The 22,837-nt window shown below is 49.2% G+C and overlaps 1 protein-coding gene across 1 annotated transcript in view; it reads right to left on the minus strand.

Moving 5' to 3' along the window:
- Positions 1-22,837, minus strand: part of SORL1 (sortilin related receptor 1) — a 137,115-nt gene that overhangs the window by 27,653 nt on the left and 86,625 nt on the right. The window contains exons 24-32 of the mRNA XM_066259808.1: positions 20,321-20,443; positions 18,135-18,254; positions 10,827-10,952; positions 6,718-6,825; positions 5,717-5,848; positions 4,664-4,795; positions 3,537-3,671; positions 2,593-2,748; positions 1,436-1,585 (exon numbers count right to left, since the gene is read on the minus strand). Coding sequence (XP_066115905.1) covers positions 1,436-1,585; positions 2,593-2,748; positions 3,537-3,671; positions 4,664-4,795; positions 5,717-5,848; positions 6,718-6,825; positions 10,827-10,952; positions 18,135-18,254; positions 20,321-20,443 — 1,182 coding nt within the window. The remainder of the gene's footprint in view (positions 1-1,435; positions 1,586-2,592; positions 2,749-3,536; positions 3,672-4,663; positions 4,796-5,716; positions 5,849-6,717; positions 6,826-10,826; positions 10,953-18,134; positions 18,255-20,320; positions 20,444-22,837) is intronic.

Here is a 22,837-nt window from a genome sequence, read left to right on the forward strand (position 1 = left end):
CTTGCAGGTGATTATAAAAAGGGAAGAGAAAGGATACAGAAGCCAAACCTACTGCCTTAGCGGAGTCTGGACCAGGCCCAGGTGCAGGTATTCAGGCCTTCACGACGGCGTGTCACACATGCCTGCCCAACTCTGGACAGGAGGGGCCGCATCAGAGCCCCACCCACCAGTGAGGAGGGTCTAAAACTACTCTTGCTCTTCCAAGCCAAAGATGTCCATGTTTTAATCTCTGGAACATCCATCCCTCCATCCATCCATCCAATAAACACTCATGGAGGCCTCCCTATGAATCAGGTACTGTTTACGATGCTAAGAACATGGTGATGTGTGAAACCAAGGACCTACCCTCATAGCGCTTACTTTCTATCGAGAGATAGCAAACAAGTAAACAAACATGCTATTTTGGACAGTGATAAGAACTACAAAGAAACATCAAGAGTAAACAGCAAGAGAAAGATGGGGATGGTGTCATTTTTATAGGATGGTTGGGGAGGAACTCTGCTCAGAAAGTGGGTTGTTTTGGGAAATTCCAGGATCCCCGTCACAGAATTATTTCATATGGCAAGAACGTCCTAAAGTAGAATCAAGCAGCTGAGTAGCGAAGCTGGAAGATTTTTGAGGTTCATAAAACATGCCTCAATGTTTTAAAGGTTTTAGAAATTGGAAATAGGTCATCATTAGTCTCTGGAAATTCTTAAACTCATTATCCAACATATAATTAATGGGCACTTAGAACAGAACGTAGTGGTTTTCAGGGGCCAGCTTCTCTAGGAATATGCCACACTGACCTCATTTTTTTTGTTGACAGGGTTATCAGATCAACTGATTTACAGAAAACTGTCCATAGAACACATCTTGATTTTAAGACCCTTAACTAAGCAACATCCTTAAGAATAAGGCAGATTTTAAAATCTTGAAGAATACCAACTAATGAATTAATCTCACTCAGGAGGAAGGTCCTACTCCAGGTCCTTTTGGTTAACAGTTTTCCATTTTCACCTTGTGTGGTTACCTCCTCGGCTCCGACGTTCCTATTATTTCGGTAAATTGTGGGGTCAGTCTGACCTGATATTTCAATGTCCCAGTGGTATACTTTGTTCATTCTTTTAATGTAAATGTAAAATTTTACACTAATCCTTAGTTCATTTCTCTGTTACTTTGGAGTATTCTACCCCACGAGAACTTCCAACACGGCGTGATGAAAAAAAAATCACAACTTTGTACAAAACAAACAAACAAACAAAAAAAACCCCTACATAAATAGCCCAATCTCTTACGGCTGGTGTTATCGTCTTTGAAGCTTAATTTTCCTCTCTCTACAATGGGGGTAATAACCCCCAGATCACAAGGTTATGAGGACAAAGGAGGCACAAGTCACGGGACATCGAGCTCTGAGGAAACCTGCCCGGGGAGCGACGTCCTCTCCGCTACTCACGACAGTTGGCCTCATCCTGGCCGTCCCGGCAATCCTGGTGGCCGTCACAGCGCTTCCAGTTGGGGATGCACTTCTTTGGCTGGTGGCACTCGAACTCAAATCGGTTGCATCGTCCAGGCTGGGTCGGAGTGGAGGCAGTGGTAACGTTTGCTAGGAAAAGAGATTTAAAAATAAAAAAATTCACATTTTAGTACTGAGGGAGCTGGCCAGCAGCAGTAACCAACTCAATGTACGAGGAGACTGCACAGAAATTAATTACTATGAGGATCTGAGACAACGTGAGCTCCGGATAAAACACTGACTAGACACAGGCACCTAACTTTGCTCTTTCCGAGGATCCTGAAAGAGACCAGAGCAATAAAATTTCAAAGCTGGAAAGCAGACCAACAGTGATAGGTGACTAGAGACCACAGAAGGATGCACCCTATTCTGAGCCATCGGGGAGGAAGCTAAGAGCCAGCAACATCAACATCACAGAATCCCCAAAGAGCTTGAATATGGTATCTCTCCTGGGGAAGAACAGGGGCAAAGTTAAGATGTGTGACAAGCAGCTCAACTCCCCACCCTCCACATTAGCCCCAGGAGACAACTGTCAATTCTTTTCCCACAGCTGAGTCTGAAATAGAGTCCTGTTTAGAAGAGAACCCAGTGTCCTTAGCTAGAGGGAGGGGTCTCAGAGTTCACCCCAGCCTCTGGCAGCATAGTCATTGCAGAAACATTCGGCTGCCTCTCTGTGTGCAGCCACTAGATGGCAGTGCTTACCCATCTTTTAGTAAGAAGGCCAACAAGAAAGCAAGCAGGAAAACTTTGCTCTCTCCCCTGCAGTTCAATACATACACACACACCCCCTTCCCCATAATGCCCATTGTAATTTCCTGTGTTGAAGAAACCAAAGGCGGCCCAACCGCAGCCAGGGTGGACATCACGGTGGCTGCTCTCTTCTTGCAGGAAGATCAGAGGGCATTTACAGATGAGACACCCCAGTTCCAAGTTCCCATGAGTCTCCCTGCTCCGCAGGTGAGAAGCAGCCTGACCCCTGAGCTCAGAGTCCCAGAGAGTGGGGCAACAGCCCAGCCACGCTGTGTCTACGGTGGACCCGTGGAAGGTCCTCTCCACAAAGCAGGAGCCACAGCAGAGGGCAGGGGGCCAGCACTCACCGGGCGAGGGGCAGGCTTCCTCGTCCGAGCCATCAGCACAATCCCGGTACCCATCGCACACCCAGACGTCCATCACGCAGGCCCCGCTGCTGCAGCGGTAGTAATTAGGGGGGCACGTGGAGGGCCCCAGAGTGGGCGAGGGAAGAATACGTGAGTCTGAGGAGAAGAGCAAGCAAGAAAACCCAAAGTGTTACAGGAAACTTGATCTCAGACCAAAATGGGTCCCCAAACTAGTGTGGACACCCCAGCTGCAGCTGCGCCACCCCAGGGCCACGCCAAGCTCTGAAGTGCAGCTCATCTAAAAGGCATGTCTAACAGGGTGTCAGCGGAGACTGCGTTTCTTTTCTCCTTTTTGGAAGATTCACCTTACTTATTATATTTAATTTGGGCTGACGATATTTTTGTGCATGCGCTAGATAAGTTTGCTTTTGCAGAAGCCCGTGCAAGCTGATGGCAGGAAGGTGACTCAGAATGCAGGGGCGGGGGTGGGATGGAGATCCCTTCTGAGGTTAACATGGTTCTGGTTAATTTAACAACCCTCCCCACCCGAGGCTGGTGCAGAGAGCAGAAGCCAAACACAAAAAGGACAAGCATGCACTCCACATCAGCACTCCTCAACTGTGTCATCCCTGTGGGACCCAGAGAGCCTGTTCAAATGCCGGTTCTGACCCCGGAGGGGCATCTGGGGGAGGTCAGAGAGTCTGTACTTCTACAAGCTCCAAGTAAGGCACCTGTCGCCAGTCTGCAGGTCGTGCCTGAGCGGCCAGGCTCTGGGGTCCTTAACATGCGAAGCATGGTGCGCTAATCCCAGGAACAGGAGAACCCAACCACACTAATTTTCCAAATAAGAGAGGGGTAGAACTCAAAGAGTCACACACCCCCAAAAAAACTCATGAACTAACACTGCAGTGTCTGGGTTGGGGGCAGACCCTGAGGGCTCTTACCTCCACAGTCCTTCTCGTCGGACCAGTCCCCACAGTCGTTCTCTCGGTCACATTTCCACCTGTTGGGGATGCAGTGGCCATTGTCGCACTGGAACTGGAAGTAGCGGGAGCAGTTCGGGGCCTCCGTGGGGTTTTCTGGGGACAGCAAACACACCCTCAGCCGTCGGCCCCGACCCCGTGTGGACAGAAAGCTCTAGCGCACGCACAGCCTCCGTGACAGCCGCGTCCCGGGCAGCCTGCACGTCCCCACCAGAGAAAGGGAAGGCAGCTTCCGGGACCCAGCCGGTGACCAAATCCACATCCACACACACACAACAGCCCATCTTCCTGGACACACACTCGTGTTCTCTGACCTACCCTTCTATATGTCTTACGAATGATGCCTGAGTTTTTAATTTTGACCCTTTACCAAAGGGATGACCTAACCATCGATGATAATACCATGGTGACAATGATGCTATGCCACTGTGGTCTCTCTCACTTTTAGGAGAGGAAGGGGAAGAAGCACAATCTGCAATATTTACCATCAGTTCCTCACCTACCATGTGCCTCATGCAGAATGTGAACTTCCCAACCGGGAAAAGACAACAACAGGGAAGAAGCATCCCCTAACACAGGGGTCCCCAAACTTTTTACACAGGGGGCCAGCTCACTTTCCCTCAGACCGTTGGAGGGCTGAACTATAAAAAAACTATAAACAAATCCCTATGCACACTGCACATATCTTATTTTAAAGTAAAAAAACAAAACGGGAACAAATACAATATTTAAAATAAAGAACAAGTAAATTTAAATCAACAAACTGACCAGTATTTCAATGGGAACTATGCTCCTCTCACTGACCACCAATGAAAGAGGTGCCCCTTCCGGAAGTGCAGCGGGGGCGGATAAATGGCCTCAGGGGGCCGCATGCGGCCCGTGGGCCATAGTTTGGAGACCTCTGCCCTAACAGCTACCAGGGGACAGGCTGCCGGCTCAGTACTCCATTCCTTGCATGAAGGTTTAAGAACGAGCAGAGGGCAGAGAAGACAGTGGAGCGGCATGAGCCGGCGAGCGCCCGTCCTGCACGAGGGGCCCGTGGTAACCAGAGAGCGGCTCCGTGAGAACCAGACCCGGGACCCGCTCACCACAGCTGGCTTCGTCAGAGTAGTCGCCGCAGTCGTCCATGCCGTCGCACTTCCAAATCAAACTGATGCACACGCCGTTCTGACACTGAAAGCTGAACTCGTCACAGACCTTGTGGAACTCGGCGTCTTGGGCTAGATAGAAAACACACAGCCGTGAGACCCGGGTGACTTCCAGATCGGAGAGCTCACAGTAACCACGCTGCCGGGAAACCAGAGGGAAGCGTGGAAGTCCTCCACCACACGGCTGTCTGACTGAAGAACTCCCTGAAAGCAAAAGTCAATTGATTGAAGCTCTGACCCCTAGTATCTCTAGAATGTGACTGCACTTGGAGATAAGGACTTTAAAAGGTAATTAAGTTAAAATGAGGTCAGAGGGTGAAACCTGACCCCCATGTGAACGAATGTCCTTATAAGAAGAGAAGATTAGGACACAGGGGAGACCATGTGAAGACTCGGGAAAAGATGGCCACGTACAAGGCAAGGAGACAGGCCTCAGAAGAAACCACGCTTGCTGACTGGCACCTTGAGCTTGGACTTCCAGCCTCCCAAACTGTGAGGAAATACCTGTCTGTTGTTTACGTCACCTAGTCTGTGGTCTCCTGTGTTATGGCCGCCCAAGGAGACTAAGATAACCCTACACGGTGGGCAGTTGCAGGGACGGGGCTCCAGCAGTGGACAAGACAAGGGCCCCACTCTCGTGAGGCACACACTCCGGAAGGGGAGACAGGCAGGACAATTAATGCGCAGAGTACAAAGTAGTGATGAGCGCCGTGGGGACCACTGAGCAGAGGAGGGGCCCGCAGAGTGATGGGGGCAGGGAGGGCCGGTCAGAGACGGTGACCTCTGAGCCAAGGTCTCGGTCGTTCTCCATCTGCCCTTTATACACATCCCAGCAACTAACAAGCATTGCTTCTGAAGCAGGAAACGGAAGTCTTCCTGAGAAAACGCAATTGAGGCCTGTGAACTGGAGGAGGTGCCCCATGCACGGTGGCCCACCCGCCCTTGCAGTTCCTTCGGTGGCCACGAGTCACCTGCCCCGCCCACCCCACTCACCGCATCCTGCAAATGCCGCGTCTTCGTCCGAGCCATCGCGGCACTGGACAATCCCGTCACACACCATGGAGTGGAACAGGCACTGCTGGCGGTTCTTACACACGAAGTCCATGAAGCGCGTGCATAGGGGCTCTGCAAGTGGTCAGCACAGAGAAGAGGCTGTGAGCCCTCAGGGCTGGCGACCTTCGCTGGCCCCGGGCCAGTACACCCTGGTACGGGTGGGCACCCAGGAAACAGGAGCAAGGGCCACTCTTTACTGGGTACTTGTTTTGTGCCAAGCCCTGATTTAAACTGCCTGACAAAAATACATCAGCATTATGAGACGTTTTATCATCCTGCATTCAGAATGAGAAAATGGGATAGTGGCATCAACTCTTTTGCCAAGAGCATGCAGCTGAGGAGGGTGGAGCAGAAATGGAAAATCAAAGCTGTTTGGCACCAGAGCCCTCGGTTATAATCACTATCAATACAACACAAACTCTAACACAGGGCGCTGGCACACTCCTATGAGGGACCGGTGTTAGAGGCTGAGTCACATCTCCTGCCCCCACCAGTTCCGATGTGGAAGCCCTCATTCCCAGTGTGACTGTATTTGGAGGCGGGGCCTTTAAAGAGGCAATTAAGATTCAATGAAATAAATACAGTTAACAGGGGAATATGAATGTTCGATGGATCAGGGCAGGGCTCTTAGAGAAAGAGACACCAGAGGCGCAAGCACAGAGGAAAGGCCACATGAGGACACAGAGAGCAGTGAGCCTTTAGACTTGAGCTGCAACATCAGCCTCTCTGGGTCTCCAGCCCGCCAGCCCTGCTGCCAGTTTGGGGCTTGCCAGCCTTCGTGATCGCGTGAGACCATTCCTTAAAATAAATGTGCATCCTCCCGGTTCTGTTTCTCTGGAGACTGCATGTCTCAGAGTCAGGGTCAACTCGAAATGAAAGGATTTAGCCCAACGCGATGCTCTTCCCTCGCCACCCCCAGGGGCTCCCGGGAGAGGACTCACCGCAGTGCTGCTCGTCCGAGCCGTCCGAGCAGTCCCGCACACCGTCACAGTGCTTGCTGGATGGGATGCACGTGCCGTTCGGGCAGCGGAAGCCGTTGCACTTCTTCTCTGAAACGTCATTCAATGATAGAGGAGAATGGGCAAGGGGAAACCAGCAGCGCTCACTGGCATTGCTGGGCAGGCGTGGACGGGCACCGCCCCTAAGGATGGCCCTCTGGCAACAGCTATCAGTCACAAACATGTATGTGCTGTGTGCGACCTAGCAATGCCTCTTATCTGCCGACACAAGTGGAAAAGAATTAAGTGCAAGGTTATTCACGGTGACCCCGCTATAGATTGAAAACCACCTATGTGTCCGTCAATAGGGGACTTTGTAATCAATGCTTACATACTGGAACACTGCACTGTGGTAAAGAGATTGAAGAAACACGTTGTAAGAACATGTTCTAGACCAGTGGTAGTCAACCTGGTCCCTACTGCCCACTAGGAGGCGTTCCAGCTTTCATGGTGGGCGGTGGCAGAGCAACCAAAGTATAAATAAAAAGATAGATTTAACTATAGTAAGTTGTTTTATAAAGATTTATTCTGCCAAACTTAGCGAAAATCCAACATAAAGTACTTGGCAAGTAATTATTATTATATGCTTTAACTTGCTGTAACTCTGCTTTATAAATTTGATAAAGTAAAGTTACTTCCCTACTTTATAAATCACCATTAGTGTGGAATCGATGGGCGGTTAGAAAATTTTACTACTAACAGAGATACAAAAGTGGGTGGTAGATATAAAAAGGTTGACCACTCCTGTCCTAGACAGTTGTATGAAAAGCAAGGCACAAAACAACAGGCATAGCATACTATTTGTGTACAATCAAACAAGAATACATTTTTGCTTGTGTGCTCAAAAATATTCTGAAAGGACAAACATGGTATGTCATGGTTTCCTAGGCAGACAGGGTGGAAATTGGGCAGATGCCGAGGAAAATGTTTAGTGTATTACTTTTTATATTTTTTTCCCATTTTGAACCATGTGCATGTGTTGCCCACTCAAAAAAAAAGTGTGTGTGTGTATATATATATATATATATATATATATATATATATTTAAAAGTAAAAGCTTGGCCTGACCTGTGGTGGCGCAGTGCATAAAGCGTCAACCTGGAATGCTGAGGTCACTGGTTTGAAACCCTGGGCTTGCCTGGTGAAGTCACATATAGAAGCTGATGCTTCCTGCTCCCCCCCTCCCCCTTCTCTCTCTTCTCTAAAATGAATAAACAAATTCTTTTAAAAAATAAAAAATAAAATAAAAAGTAAAAGCCAAGTTTCGGTGAACGGGGAAAAAAAAGAAACATAACTCCTGATTATAAACCCTGGTTTTTAAAGCTCTCTTAAATCACCCTCCACCTCAATTCTTTAGGTATTCTAAGCCAAAGTTTTTTTTAGTAAATGTTTGTCCCAGAAATGTTAAGAAACTTGGGTTTCTCAACTTAGCCTAGAATTCTTCACACTAGGTCAGCCTTTCTCCTGGACAGAAGGCTGCGGCCACACATGAGGCTTAACGATCAGTTCTAGCAGGTCAGTTATGACCGGTGCTAACGTGGCTCTTGGGAGCCTGGTTCCAGGAGGATCAGGCGTGAGGCAACAACATGTGTTCTCATCCTGTAGTAAGTCATCACTCCGAAGAAACTGTTCACGAGACATCAAGCAGAAACAGAAAATGAGCACCGCAGCTGGAGAAATAGGCACTAAGGATAAAAAGTTTTTTTTAAGCTATAAAATTAAAATTACATGAGATAACTTCCACTCATTAAACTTGTGAAAGCAATGAAAAAGATAAAGCATAATAATACCAAGGGAGACTTGGGGAAACATCAACTATACGACTGATGGAGATGCTTTTTCGTATAATTACTTGGAAATAAAATCCAGAAACACTTAATGAGAGCCATTAAAATAAATCGAAACCTCTGACCCTGCAATTCCATATGAGCAAACATAGCCTGGGAGGAAGTCGGCCCTCCCTAACTGAGAGGTCCACATCTGCAGATCCAACCAGCCTCGGATGGAAAGCCACAGGTGGCTGAACCCAAGGGTGCAGAACCCACAGAGAGGGAGGACCAACCAAGGCACTCGAACAGGCTTTGGGGTCCAAAGGGTTTCCTGGAACCAATCGATTCCTAGCAACACCAAGGGATGACTATATTGCAAAGGAAAAACAAGCCCTCATTTGCAAGGACCTGAGTAGTCTTACTATGCATGCCAGTGCAAAACTAAAAATGCGTGAATGTCCAACCAGGGTGCGGCCAAGCACACTAAGTTACAGTAACATAAAGCGCATGTGTACCTGCCATTAAAACGCCAGCTACAGGAAATATAGACAAACAGAAATATCTTTCTTTAACGCTTTGACACGAGAGGAACATAACAGACAACTCCTAGACAATGACTACGATGCCACGAACATTTGGAACGTATGGTGTAAAATAATAAAAAATATATAGACATTGGTCTCTGCCTCTGGTTACTGGCATAGAGCTTCAAACACCCTTAGAATTTCCTGGGTCAATAGGAGCGTCTTGTTCTAGAGATGATACCTGGTAAGCTGCCCGGTATCTTGAAGATGAAGGCTGGGCACCAGAAAAACCATGCTGGGACTAGGGTCTTAGAACTTTCCACCCACCCCCACCGTCCTCCAGGAAGGAGAGAAGGATGGAGACTACATTAATGATCAACGAAGACTCCATAAAAATCCCAGACGTGCAGGGTTCAGAGCGCTTCCGGGTCACACGGAGGACCCGGGAGGGTGGCGCCGAGAGCGGCACGGAAGTTCCGTTCCCTTCCCCACACCTGCCCTGTGCATCTCTTCTGTACGGATGCTCATCTCTACCCTTTACCACGTCCTTTTATAATAAACCAGCACACCCGAGTGTTCCCCAAACCCAGGGAAGGAGTCGTGGGAACCCACACTCACAGCCAGCCAGTCGGAAGACCAGGTGAACCTGGGACTTGGGCCTGGCCCCTGACGTGGGCAGAGGGGGGTCTGGCAGGACTGAGCCCTTGCTCCTGTGGGACCTGGTGCTAACTCGAGGGGAACAGTGTCCTAGTTAAGTCAGGGGATCACGTCCCCCACCAGTTTCAGTTGGAGACTGGCTTGGTGTGGAAAACACACATTTGGCAGCCAAGAAGTGTCAGAGGTAAAGTGTTCTCTGAGCACTGAGAGTAGAGGAGGAGCATGGGGAGTTTCCCCCACAGACAGAGAGCAAAGGGAAAGGAGAGCAAACCTTACCAATTCCTCGTGCAGAAAAGCATGTTACACAGTGCGTTTCTGTGGCAGCTCCTCGTGGTTAATTTCCGCTGTGAAACTGGCTACCTCAGAAATTCTTTTTTAAATCAATTATACTGACAACATCCTACTTTCGGTGTGGTAAGCCATTTTCCCTAAGGACCCTCACAGAGAACTCTTAGTCCCAGAGTACACTACTTATACAAGAGCCGCCGGCCAATTTCGGGCGGAACGCTGGCAAAGCGACTGCAGTCAGCACTCCTGGTGGAGTGGCAGGTTTCCGTTTTTTTTTTCTCAAAGCGGGTGTGGAAAAGCAGTGAGGCAACTGCTCGCCTGAGAACCAGGGCTGCACGTCACACCCCTGTATAGCCTAGGGCAGTGGTCCTCAACCTTTTTTGGGCCACGGACCGGTTTAACGTCAGAAAATATTTTCACGGACCGGCCTTTAGGGTAGAACGGATAAATGTATCACGTGACCGAGACAAGCGTCAAAGAGTGAGTCTTAGACGGATATAACAGAGGGAATCTGGTCATTTTTAAAAAATAAAACATCATTCAGACTTAAATATAAATAAAACAAAAATAATGTAAGTTATTTAGTCTTTCTCTGTGGACCAGTACCAAATGGCCCACGGACCGGTACCGGTCCGCGGCCCGGGGGTTGGGGACCACTGGGCTATGGCAATGCCCCTGAGAGAATAGGTGGGTGGGCATGTTCAGCGGTCAGAGCTGGCACACGGGCACGGCAGAACAGTACTCCCTTCCCGGCTTCTTCCTGGACCGCAGAAACGGGAGAAGTTCCAGGGAAGGGTTAAAGCATGGTACTTACCACAGTGGACTGGATCCTCGTCAGAACCGTCCTGGCAATCCATGTCGCCGTCACAGGCCCACCGCTGGGGGATACAGTGCCCGTTGTGACACTGGAAGTTGGAAGCCTCGCAGGTGTGATAGATGGCTGCCAGCCAAGGAGAAGAGAGAAACGGTCAGTGTCCCCCTCCTCTCTGCTCCCCCCAATATCCGCCGAGTCGCTGCCTAAAAGGAAGGACCGTGTTAGGTAACAAGGAATGAAGGAAGCGCCGGTGTTTCCCCTCGGCCGTCGGGGAGGCACTCGCAGCTGCCCGGAAGGTGGAGTGCAGCCTCCTGAACGGGCAGCGAGTGGCTTGAGTCAAAGGGCTCAGGAATGTTACACAAGCATGATGTATGTTAAAAAGTTGTTTGCTTTCTGCAACATGGGTAAGAATTAGTCCCCTTTTGCAGCTGATAACAGGCTTAGAGAGACTGAGACACTCGCCCACTTTCACAAAGACAGTTATGGAATAGCACCAGGGCTGTCCCAGGTCAGAGCCTGAGCTGCTTCTACTCTTCCTTGCCACTCTACCTTCTCGCGTAAATCCTCTCTCCTCTGGATTCTGCAGATAAGGAGCGGCGGCCTGTGCTCAGGGGACTGGGTTCCAGACCCGCTAAAGCCTCTGTTTGGGGACCTCAGTGTCCTCAACTAGACTGATACCTAAGGACCCTGGTAAGCTCTGAAAGGCCATGATTTTATAATTCTATTGTAAATAAACTACCTAATGTCATATGTGGAAAAACTCAAGTCCAAACTGCACACAAGATTTATCCAAAATCACACAGAAAGCAAGCCGCAGAACCTAGAACGGTCTAACTCTCCGGACAGGCGAGGCAACATCTACCAGGCCACAACAATACAAGGCGTCCCCCACCATCGTGAAAAGAAACTAGAGGCTAGAGGAACAGAAAGTCACTTGCAAACAAACTGTGCATACCTTATTTGCAAACCTGGGCTGAGGCCACCTGGAGATCATTTAGAAACATCTCAGAGCCTTGGTCTGAGACTAGGTCGAGCACATAATAGCTGCTTCAAATGCCACCAACACTACTGCCTGCCTTCTCCATCTGATTTCCCCTTCTTCCATCCCAGTTCTCCTTCCTCCATCCCAGTTCCCCTTCCTCCATCTGATTTCCCCTTCCTCCATCCGATTTCCCCTTCCTCCATCCGAGTTCCCCTTCCTCCATCCGAGTTCCCCTTCCTCCATCCCAGTTGCCCTTCCTCCATCCGAGTTCCCCTTCCTCCATCCGATTTCCCCTTCCTCCATCCCAGTTCCCCTTCCTCCATCCGAGTTCCCCTTCCTTCATCCCAGTTCCCTTTCCTCCATCCGATTTCTTCTTCCTCCATCCGATTTCCTTTTCCTCCATCCCAGTTCCCCTTCCTCCATCCCAGTTCCCCTTCCTCCATCCGAGTTCCCCTTCCTCCATCCCAGTTTCCCTTCCTCCATCCGAGTTCCCCTTCCTCCATCTGATTTCCCCTTCCTCCATCCCAGTTCCCCTTCCTCCATCCGATTTCCCCTTCCTCCATCCCAGTTCCCCTTCCTCCATCCGAGTTCCCCTTCCTCCATCCCAGTTCCCCTTCCTCCATCCGAGTTCCCCTTCCTCCATCCGAGTTGTCCTTCCTTCATCCCAGTTCCCTTTCCTCCATCCGATTTCTTCTTCCTCCATCCGATTTCTTCTTCCTCCATCCCAGTTCCCCTTCCTCCATCCGAGTTCCCCTTCCTCCATCCCAGTTCCCCTTCCTCCATCCCAGTTCCCCTTCCTCCATCCCAGTTCCCCTTCCTCCATCCCAGTTCCCCTTCCTCCTCTGAAACAAGAAGCTGCTTGTGTCTGTTCACTGCTGAATGAAAGCCAGGACTGCCCTGTTTACCTCTGGCACAAAATAACCAAACCATGATGGATGGGTCTGCATTAGTTTAACTGTGTGGATGGCATGTCTTCGCAGCAGAAGAAGGCAAAACAAACAAGATTTGAGTGCAAATTATAGTTACCTATTCAGTGGAGATGGTTTGCAATAAGCTACTCAAGAGTTAGGAAAATTGGTTTCCAGTGGCTTTAGAATTTCTACTAGAATTTAAGGTTATTTCCTGCAATGGTCTGAAATTCAAAGAACCTGATTTTTCAAGCCACATTAAAACAAGCGGTGGTCTATTATCTGTTGTCTTCCTACCTCTCTGAAGACCATGGCTATACCTGACAGCGTGTTAAACAGTCTACAGAAAGTCTCAATGTTGTACAACTTTTGGCCCTCAGAATCCATTGAAGGTCTTTTTTAAAATATACTTATTTCTGATAAAACGACTAAGTGTATCATGCATGCACATGTTCTTGCCCAAGAATAGCCATTGCCTGAAATATGTTTGAGTTATTGGTTTTACACATCTGACAGCCCTTAAAAAGATTCCTCACCAAAGCCTTGCTGATTTTCATAAAAGATACTGTTGCCTAAACTCATTGCATACTGATCTATTTGTTATTATTCAGCCTACACATTTCGCTTTTAATTGAAAACAATTTCAGAATGCTAATGGAGTTTCCAAATGACCATTGTGAGAGGCATTGTGTGAGATGGCCAGATTCTATCACAGAAGCTGAGCTCAGAAAAGACTAATCAGTTTGCACAATTTCATTCAGGTGGTCAGGTATGACCAGAATACTTAACATATTCTCTTTTCCTGAATTTTTCTGTCTTCTGCATAACTTCCTAGCACTCTGACTTTGAGTGTCCTGTCAATAACACATGCTCAGTTAATAATTTGATTATAAGAACGAAAGAGACTGACTTAAACACAGAATAAAAAGTTTAGGGAAGATATAGGAGAATTCTTTGCATGGCAACATGCACTGTGACTAAGAATGGAAGAGATAATGAAATAAATGATCATGACATTAGATAATAAGGATTTCTAACAGAGGCCATTATTCCACAACTCACGCTCAGGCTTAGACAGATCTTAGACACAGCAAGATCCTCTGTAACACCTGATCCAAAGCACTGACCAGCTAAAAAGTGGGCAGAAGAGATGAATTACTATGATGAGGAAAGCACTCCCCATTTTTACAAAGCCCTGCGCTAGGAAGTGAATGAAGGAGAAGAAACACTAATATCAACACACTTGAATGATTAATGATGCAAAAATAACAGGAAGCATTAAGGGCACTGAAAAAATAAAAGAACCAGCTAGAAACTCTAGATCTAAAAACACATAGTCAGAGAGCCTGCTCACGTGGTGGTGCAGTGGATAGAGCGTCAGACAGGGACGTGAAAGATCCAGGTTCAAAACCCCAAGGTCACCCTCTTGGGCGTGGGCTCATCTGGTTTGAGCAAGTCTCACCAGCTTGAGTCTAAGGTCACTGGCTTGAGCAAGGGGTCACTCGCTCTTCTGTAGTCCCATGGTCAAGGCACATATGAGAAAGCAATCAATGAACTAAGGTGCCACAACAAAGAATTGATGCTTCGCATCTCTTTCCCTTCCAGTCTGTCTGTCCCTATCTGTCCCTCTCTCTGTCTCTGTCACACACACACACACACACACACACACACACACACACATCATGGAAATTAAAAAAACGGCTCAGTCAGCCCTGGCCGGTTGGCTCAGCGGTAGAGCGTCGGCCTAGCGTGCGGAGGACCCGGGTTCGATTCCCGGCCAGGGCACACAGGAGAAGCGCCCATTTGCTTCTCCACCCCTCTGCCGCGCTTTCCTCTCTGTCTCTCTCTTCCCCTCCCGCAGCCAAGGCTCCACTGGAGCAAAGATGGCCCGGGCGCTGGGGATGGCTCTGTGGCCTCTGCCTCAGGTGCTAGAGTGGCTCTGGTCGCAACATGGCGACACCCAGGATGGGCAGAGCATCGCCCCCTGGTGGGCGGAGCGTGGCCCCTGGTGGGCGTGCCGGGTGGATCCCGGTCGGGCGCATGCAGGAGTCTGTCTGACTGTCTCTCCCTGTTTCCAGCTTCAGAAAAAAATAAAATAAAAAAATAAAAATAAAAAAACGGCTCAGTCAATGAGTGTAAAAGCAGATTAGATTTCACCAAAAAGAGACCAGCTGGATTGGAAGGGACATCTGAGGAACTGACTCAGATCCCAGCACAAAGTCATGAAGAGACAACAAATGTGAAAACAGGAGGCATGAACTACAGAACGAGACAGTCCAACAAATGGCTGCAGGTAATGGCCGAAGACAGAACCAGAGAAAGTAACAAAGAGACACAGCTGAAAAGGTAGTGGTTGTAATTTCCAGAATTGATAAAAAATAAAAATCTTCAAACTTTAGAAAGAAAACAAGTCTCAAGCAGCATAAAAAATACTTGCACACTGAGGTAGGCGAAACTGCGTAATGACAGCCACCCCCCATCTCCCACACACACACAAAATAAAACACTAAAAGATAGCTAGAGAGAAGGAATGTGTGACTGTTGTCCAAACAGATCATGTGACACGAGAATTCAAATCAACAACAACAAAAAAAGAGGCCAGAAGAAACTAGGATAACTCCCTCAAAATACTTACGGAAAATTACTGCAAACCTTAAAATCCAGATACATCTGCATTCAGGATTGAAAGTAAAATAAAAGACATGTTTATATAAACAAGACCTTACAACAGTTGCCCACGGACAGACTCTTCTGCTGCACAAGACGCTGAAGGGAGCACATGGGAAGGAAGCATCAGATACAAGAAGCCAAGGTCCCTGGAGAAGGGGCAGGTGCCTATAAATAAGTGTGGTTACTAAAAAATAACAATGATTACTTTTAGGACTTTAAAATTCCAAAACGAAAACACTAAATACTAAGTATTTACTAGGTACGTTAGTGTGGGAATGGTGTGCAGAGGTTAGAATCAGAGCATTCTGAAGTCCCTGCAGGTACAGGAGAGGGGAAAGATGTTACCAACACATGTAAGATGTCCAAGAGTAGCTAAAAGCACAGAAATCAAATGTGGACGCTCAACACCAGCACCGAGTGGTGGAGAAAGGGAATTAAAACAAACAAACACACACCAACCCTCAATCCCATGGAAAGCAAAAGGGGAGGAGAGGGAGAGCAGAGGAGACACACGGCACAGACCACACCAGCAAGCGGGGCACAACAGGAAGTCGGCTGGCTCCCGTTTGTTTTCTCTGGCTTTGCATGTGACCTCATCTATTAGGTCAGGAAGTGCAGGGACAGGCCACACATCTTCGTGAGCTCACATCTGACCTCCGCCTATTCTGAGGTGACGAAGAAGGAGAATCCCCTTTCACAGGTTCAGAAGGACGGCCACTAGAACAAGCTGCAGCCTAGGTACAAGCAGGCTGCGTTTCAGCAGAGATAAATGAGGGGGCGGGGGGAAGCCCGCCCAAGGGAAGGCAGCTGTCAGTTATGTCTGCACGAGGACGGGTACATGCTGCTGAAACACAAGGGTGACCGAGGTGGGTGTGCTAACAAGATGTTCAATCACCCTGCAGTTCACAAACTGGAATCAGATGGGGTGCGCCCATCTAATCCACTAAACCGACTATCCACCCAAACCCAAAGCTTCCCAGCAACATTCGTGTGCTTCCTGGGATGACAGCAATTAATAGTGTGGTAACTCTGTATGGCACCTGGTGGGTACCTGTCAGAATGGCTACCGTCAAAAAATCCACAGATGTTAAGTGTTGGCAAGGAGGTGCCCAAAAGGGAACCCTCGTGCACTGTTGGTGGGAATGCAGATCGGTGCAGCTACAATGGAAAACAGTATGGAGGCTCCTCAAAATTTAAAGAGGGAACTGACCCTATGACCCAGCAATTCCACCTCTGCGTATATATCCAAAGAAACCCAAAACACTCATACAAAGGAATACATGCAGCCCTACATGCACTGCAGCATTATTTATAATAACCAAGATATGGAAGCAGGCCAAGCGCCCACCAACACACTCATGTAGGAAAACGTCATGATTCAGATACAGAATGAAATATTACTTGGCCATTAAAAAAATGTCATCTTTCCAACATGACAGCATGGATGGACCAGGGAGATTTTATGCTACGTGAAATACGTCAAATCAGAGAAAGACAAATACCATATGAAGTCACTTACGTGGAATTTAAAAGGGAAAATTTTTAAAAATTAAAAAAATAGAGACTCACGGATCAGACTGAGAGCTGCCAGAGGGGGGAGTGTTGAGGGACAGGTGAAAAGACTAGTCAGTACAGATTGGTAGTTACAAAATAGTCACGTGCATGTAAAGTAGAGCCTAGGGAATGGAGTCAACGATGTTGTGGCAACTATGCACGGTGCCAGGTGGGCACTGGGAATAGCGGGAGAACACTTTGTAAAGTATATGATTGTCTACCACTCAGCTGTTCACCTTAAACCAACACAGCGTAATACTGAAGGAAAACTAAAACTGAAAACAAATAAATTTTAAAAAGTTATATTCAAAAAAAAAAGTTATATTCGTAGTAAAGTAAATGTTACTTTATAACTAAAAAAATCCCCACAATGAATTGTAAAACAAAACCTGAATTACAGTGTTAAAGCAAATCTGCCCTCACCATAAAATACTTCAACAAAACACCTTCATCTCCATCTCTGGGGAGATGTAAGGTAGAACTGAATGACAGTTTTTAGAGGACGCTGCAGAGAAAACTGATGCATCAGGTAGAGAAACTGTTTTTCATCCCTCCACAACCTCCCTCAGCCCTTGTCTCCCCAACTCCGCCATAATAATTGGCATCCACTGATTCATCCAGTCCGTCAGTCATAAAAAATATTGTGTCATCAACATGAGGAATCTATCACCCAACATTACCTCGATGTCCCTCCGCCAAGCCTTCCTCTGAATTTCTCGTGTTGTTTCCAAGTTTAGTTTTAATGAAATCTTACCCCACATAATGCAAGCACAGTATAAGTTGTCATTGTTTCGGGGCGAGGGAACCCCCTGACGCTCCATTCAAAAACACGAGGTGGTTCAGTGCCACTCAACATGTGGTCCGCAGACTGGGAGCCAGCCTGTGACCTCTTTATTATTGGTCCTGAAGAAATAGGAAGCTTGAGCCAGGACATAAATCAACTCTCTGTCACTCAGGACACTGTTGAGCTCAGTTAACATTTTTTGCATAGCAAGGCTTTCTCTGTGAGGAAATGGGGTATTGATTTCCATTTCGTCACGAGCTTATCACAGACCACCTCTTTGAGAAGCATGCACTTGCCGGTCTCGGGCCCATTCCTGGGAGCTCGGATTCTATAAATATGACCACGAAGGGCCGCAAGGTTAACCCGCACATGGACAGCTGAGTGCTGTTAAGGGCCCAGGAAACACTGACCGGTGCAGTTGGCTTCGTCAGACCAGTCCCTGCAGTCGTTGTCCCCGTCGCACACCCAGGAGGCGCGGATGCACAAGCCGGAACTGCAGTTGTATTCATCGCTCCGGCACTGGTGCATTTCTGCAGGGGAGACCACAAACGCACACGTGAGGATGAAAGCTCTTTGCTCAGAATCCTCCCTCTGGTGTCAAAGTTCCTCAGGGTTAGAGATGCACCGTTATCCCCGTTAACGCTGGTTATCCAGGGGGAGCATGGCTGCAGAGACTTTAACCGGGAACATAAGATCACGGAGGACGGTTCCCAGCCACGTTCGGGGGTGCTGACACCTGACGCTCTTGCCACTGGTTACCTCCAGGGAAGAGAAGCTTGTCCACTGAGCTTGGTGCACGTTACAAATATGTAGTATCATTTTCTATGCTTGTTATGCTGGGAAGGAGGTTGGGAAGCAAGCAACCTCTAGTTGCCCAGAAAGTAGAATGTTCAAGAAACGGAATGCTTCCAGAGACAGAGCCTGTGCTTTCAGAAAAGGAGGAATGGAAACCCTTAAATGTGTTGATCAACATGACGTGCTCAGCTCGGGGACAGTGGGATGAGTGCTGAACTTCCAACACAGAGGCTAGACAAGTCTGGCACTCTGCCTGAGCAGAGCTCCAGGGAGGATGGCCGGTGGGCTGTCCCTAGAGAGGCGGGGGCCCGTGCAGCCTGACCCGGACTTGAATGGAGGCTTCCAACTCTGGCAGCATCTTTTGTAGGCCCTGAGGACAGCATGAACGCAGAACCTTCAGGTGGAATTTTAAAGATTCTACAAAAATAGTAGTTGACAAGTTTCGGGGCCAGGGTGGCTGCCTCAGTTGCCTCCCTCAAGAGACGGGTTGACAGTGAAGTTGGTGACTCAGCTATTTGTGAGAAGGCTGGAGACTTATGAAGGGGCCCTGGCTCGGAGGAAGGGGCTGAGACCATGGGCTGGAGTCAGGACACACTAAGGGGAACGGACCAGGAACGGAGACCCTGAAGGCATTGTAACTGCTGAACGGCCACACGCGCGCCCAGTGAGTGAGTGAGATGACATCAGAAACAGGCGACCACATGCTGTTTCCTTCCCGCCAGAGCAAAACCAGCTGTGCGCTTGAACCCCCTTGGAAGTGGTGCGGAGGAAAGGGGAGGGGGAAAGGGAAAATAGTTGTGGCTCCCAAGGACTGTTTTCTACAACTTCATATGTTTACAAAGATGAAGGATTATAATGTATACCCGCCCACCCCCATGCTCTGAGAACCGGACAGGAGCATTCCCTCTGCTGCCTTATGAGTCAAAGTGCTCGCCCCTGATAAAGCAGACCCCGTCTGTCCGCCCTGCGCAGCTCGCCGGGTGGGGGCATCCCCACTCCACACCAGGTCTGGGCCGGCGTCCGGCCTCCAGCCTCACCTCCCTCCATGCCCCTGGCTCTTCCCATCTGGTGTGCTGTGTGTTCCACATCACGTTCCCCCTCCAACACTCAGCAGCTCTGGGTTTGGTGCCAGCGCCCATTAACTCGGACAGGTCCCGTGAGACTGGCAGGCCCGGACTGTGCCACCGCAAGGCACGGGAGGCGGTTCCAGCGCCCCTTCTGACACTAACCAACCTCGGGACCTTCAACAACCCCCCTGACCTCCCCGGGCCTCAGTCATTTCATCTGGAAATTAACACGACTAAACTAGAGAATTCTTTCCACTCCAACATACTATTTTTCTCAATATAAAAATTTCCATCCAAAAAAACATGCTTGCAACAATGTCTGTACCATCTGCTGACTGCTAACAGTTTTCTGAATACTAATGGTTAAAAAAAAGTCAAGACAGTTCACCAAGGTACAGATAGGTGTCTCCAGGAGGCTGACTCCCAGCCAGCCAGAGGTGTGGGCCAAGGCTGTGTCGCTCCCAGTAACCGCCAGAGTCCACTCAGAAATCTTACTTCCTTACCATCACAGTTACGCTCACAGCATCTCTGCGAGGTAAAGCGGTCCACTGCTTTATGAATGAATCCATCCGACCATGTATAATAGATGGAGGCGGTCACGCAGCTGGATAGCAGTAGTCCCATAACGGCTGTCACAGATCCTCCATTTCCAACCCCCTCACCACCAGTACAGCCCAGGGAGCAAAGATGCCGCCTTCCCTGGCACAGGGCTCCTGGACGTCACACCCCCTTACCGCAGTGACTTTCATCGCTGTTGTCTCCACAGTCGTCTTCCAGGTCACATTTGTAGGAGAGTGGGATACAGGTCCCAGACTCTTGGCAACGGAACTGAGTATCCAGGTCACAAACGGTAGTAGCTGAAACGGGAAGGACAGTGATGCACTCATTAGTACAATGAACTCCCCCCCACACACACACACACACAAATACAAACATCCCACTGGGAAACCAACTGAAAAAGAGAAGGAAGCAGATTTTAATGGTAGCAATAGAAACAGAACCTAGACTTATGGAAAAAATAAACTGCATGAGACCTGATTCTTGACAACCAAGGGGGAGGCGGGCCGATCCGCCCACAGACAGCGTCCAGACTGGAAGAGGGCTAAGCAGAGTGGGAAACTGCGTCAGCTGGGAGAGGAAGTGGACCACCTCCTAAGATCCCCTCCGACGTGAGGGCTCTTCCCAAAGAAGTGGCGGGAACACCTGAGCCTAGAAAACCACCGCTAGGAAGGCCAGGGTCGCACACGAAGCCGGCCCCTCGTCACAGGGCTAGACGGGCCGCTCTCAGTAGACTTCTGCAGCAGGAACATGGGCTCTGCAGTCAGCCGGGCCTGGGTTTCAAATCCTGGCTCTGCCTCTTCCTCAAACAATTCGCATTAACCTCCCTGAGCCTCAGTTTCCTCTACATTGGGAAGGAAAATAAAAAGGGTAATGTGCACGAGTGTTTGTGCTGACAGAAAGACTAGATCTAAATCTTCATTCTACCATCGACAACTTGCCTAATGGTTCAGGCTTGCTCCCTCTACTGTGACATAAAGTTAACACCCACCTCATGGCATTCTTAGGAAGGTAAATAAGAAAACCAGTTTGGGACCAGAGTCCACTCAACAGGAAGTCAATACACTGAGCCCCAAACCAATGTCTCTTCTCTCTCTCATCATTCCTCGTGCCATTCTGCATCAGAATTAAACTTAGAACTAGAGGCCCTGGCCGGTTGGCTCAGCGGAAGAGCGTCGGCCTAGCGTGCGGAGGACCCGGGTTCGATTCCAGGCCAGGGCACACAGGAGAAGCGCCCATTTGCTTCTCCACCCCTCCGCCGCGCTTTCCTCTCTGTCTCTCTCTTCCCCTCCCGCAGCCAAAGGCTCCACTGGAGCAAAGATGGCCCGGGCGCTGGGGATGGCTCCTCGGCCTCTGCCCCAGACGCTACAGTGGCTCTGGTCGCAACATGGCGACGCCCCGGAGGGGCAGAGCATCACCCCCTGGTGGGCAGAGCATCGCCCCCTGGTGGGCGTGCCGGGTGGATCCCGGTCGGGCGCATGCGGGAGTCTGTCTGACTGTCTCTCCCTGTTTCTAGCTTCAGAAAAATGAAAAAAAAAAAAAACAAAAAAAAACTTAGAACTAGATTTTCTCCCTCTTCTAAATAGATATTATCCGGGCTTAAGCACAGTCCCGGAACTCAGCGGAAGAACCGGCAGGAGCGGTTCTGGGAAGAAAGGCTGCCATCAGGAGCGGCAGCTACAGGGGGCAAAACGTGCAGCCAGGACACCCCCCCCCGGGGTGGGGGCTGCCGGGGAACAAGAAGCCCAGGGCAACGCTGCAGTCACACGCCTTGGCGGCTCTCATCTGAGGTTCCGTTTCTTCTCTGGAATTGAGCTCACGGTGGGAAGCAGGGGGCACATGCAAACATGACAAAACTGTAGAGATTCACATCCAAAGCCCAAGCACCTGACCACCACCCGACACAGGCGTCTGTCCACGTGAGAGGGAGGCAGGTCTGCTGACAGCATCCACCTCCTGTCTCCCTGGCAGCTGACAAATCCCCAGACAGCAGCGTCCCAGACCGCTGTCCCCCCCCCCTACAGCCCTGCAGGAGAGGGTGCCTCCCGCCGTCTGAGCACTGCCCACATCCTCCTCCTCAATAAGGGAGACAGAGAAGGACCCAGAGAAGCTCCACTCTCAGTTCCCAGGCTCCCCATCTTTGTCCCTGCATCCCTCACCTCCTCCCCTCTGCCACCTCTGACTAACTAGCCTGAACCTGAGCCAAGTGGAACGGCAAGAGAGCCATGCAGAAAACACGTCTGGTCTCGGGGTCTTGGAAGAGTCAATTCAAGCTGGCATTTACAGCATACTGGGAGGAGGTCAGAGCCAGTTCACACCTCCCCCGGTGGAGGGCTTAAACTGTGGGAACCTGTGAGGCCAGCAACAGAGGTCAGGGTTGGGGAGGAGGGCAGCAAAACACTGAACCAATATGAAATCGAGCTTGTCTGTCTAGTAGAAACCAAAGCCCAGAGACCCAAGGAAGAAACCCTGGACATGAAGTCATAAAATTTATATCTCTGCTTCCACGACGCCTAATCAGGTCTGGGCAATTTTCTTGCAAGGGGTAGATTCTAAGAATTATCTCCTCTCCCACCATGTTATGTACTAAATGCCTTTCCCAAAGCTGCTGCAATGCTGTTGACATTTATTGATGTTTTTAAGGAGCTCTGGCTGTTCTTGCACAAATATCCTATCTTCCTGAGACTCCGGTA

Source organism: Saccopteryx bilineata, chromosome 2 (genome assembly GCF_036850765.1).
Source record: "Saccopteryx bilineata isolate mSacBil1 chromosome 2, mSacBil1_pri_phased_curated, whole genome shotgun sequence".
NCBI classification, from domain to species: domain Eukaryota; kingdom Metazoa; phylum Chordata; class Mammalia; order Chiroptera; family Emballonuridae; genus Saccopteryx; species Saccopteryx bilineata.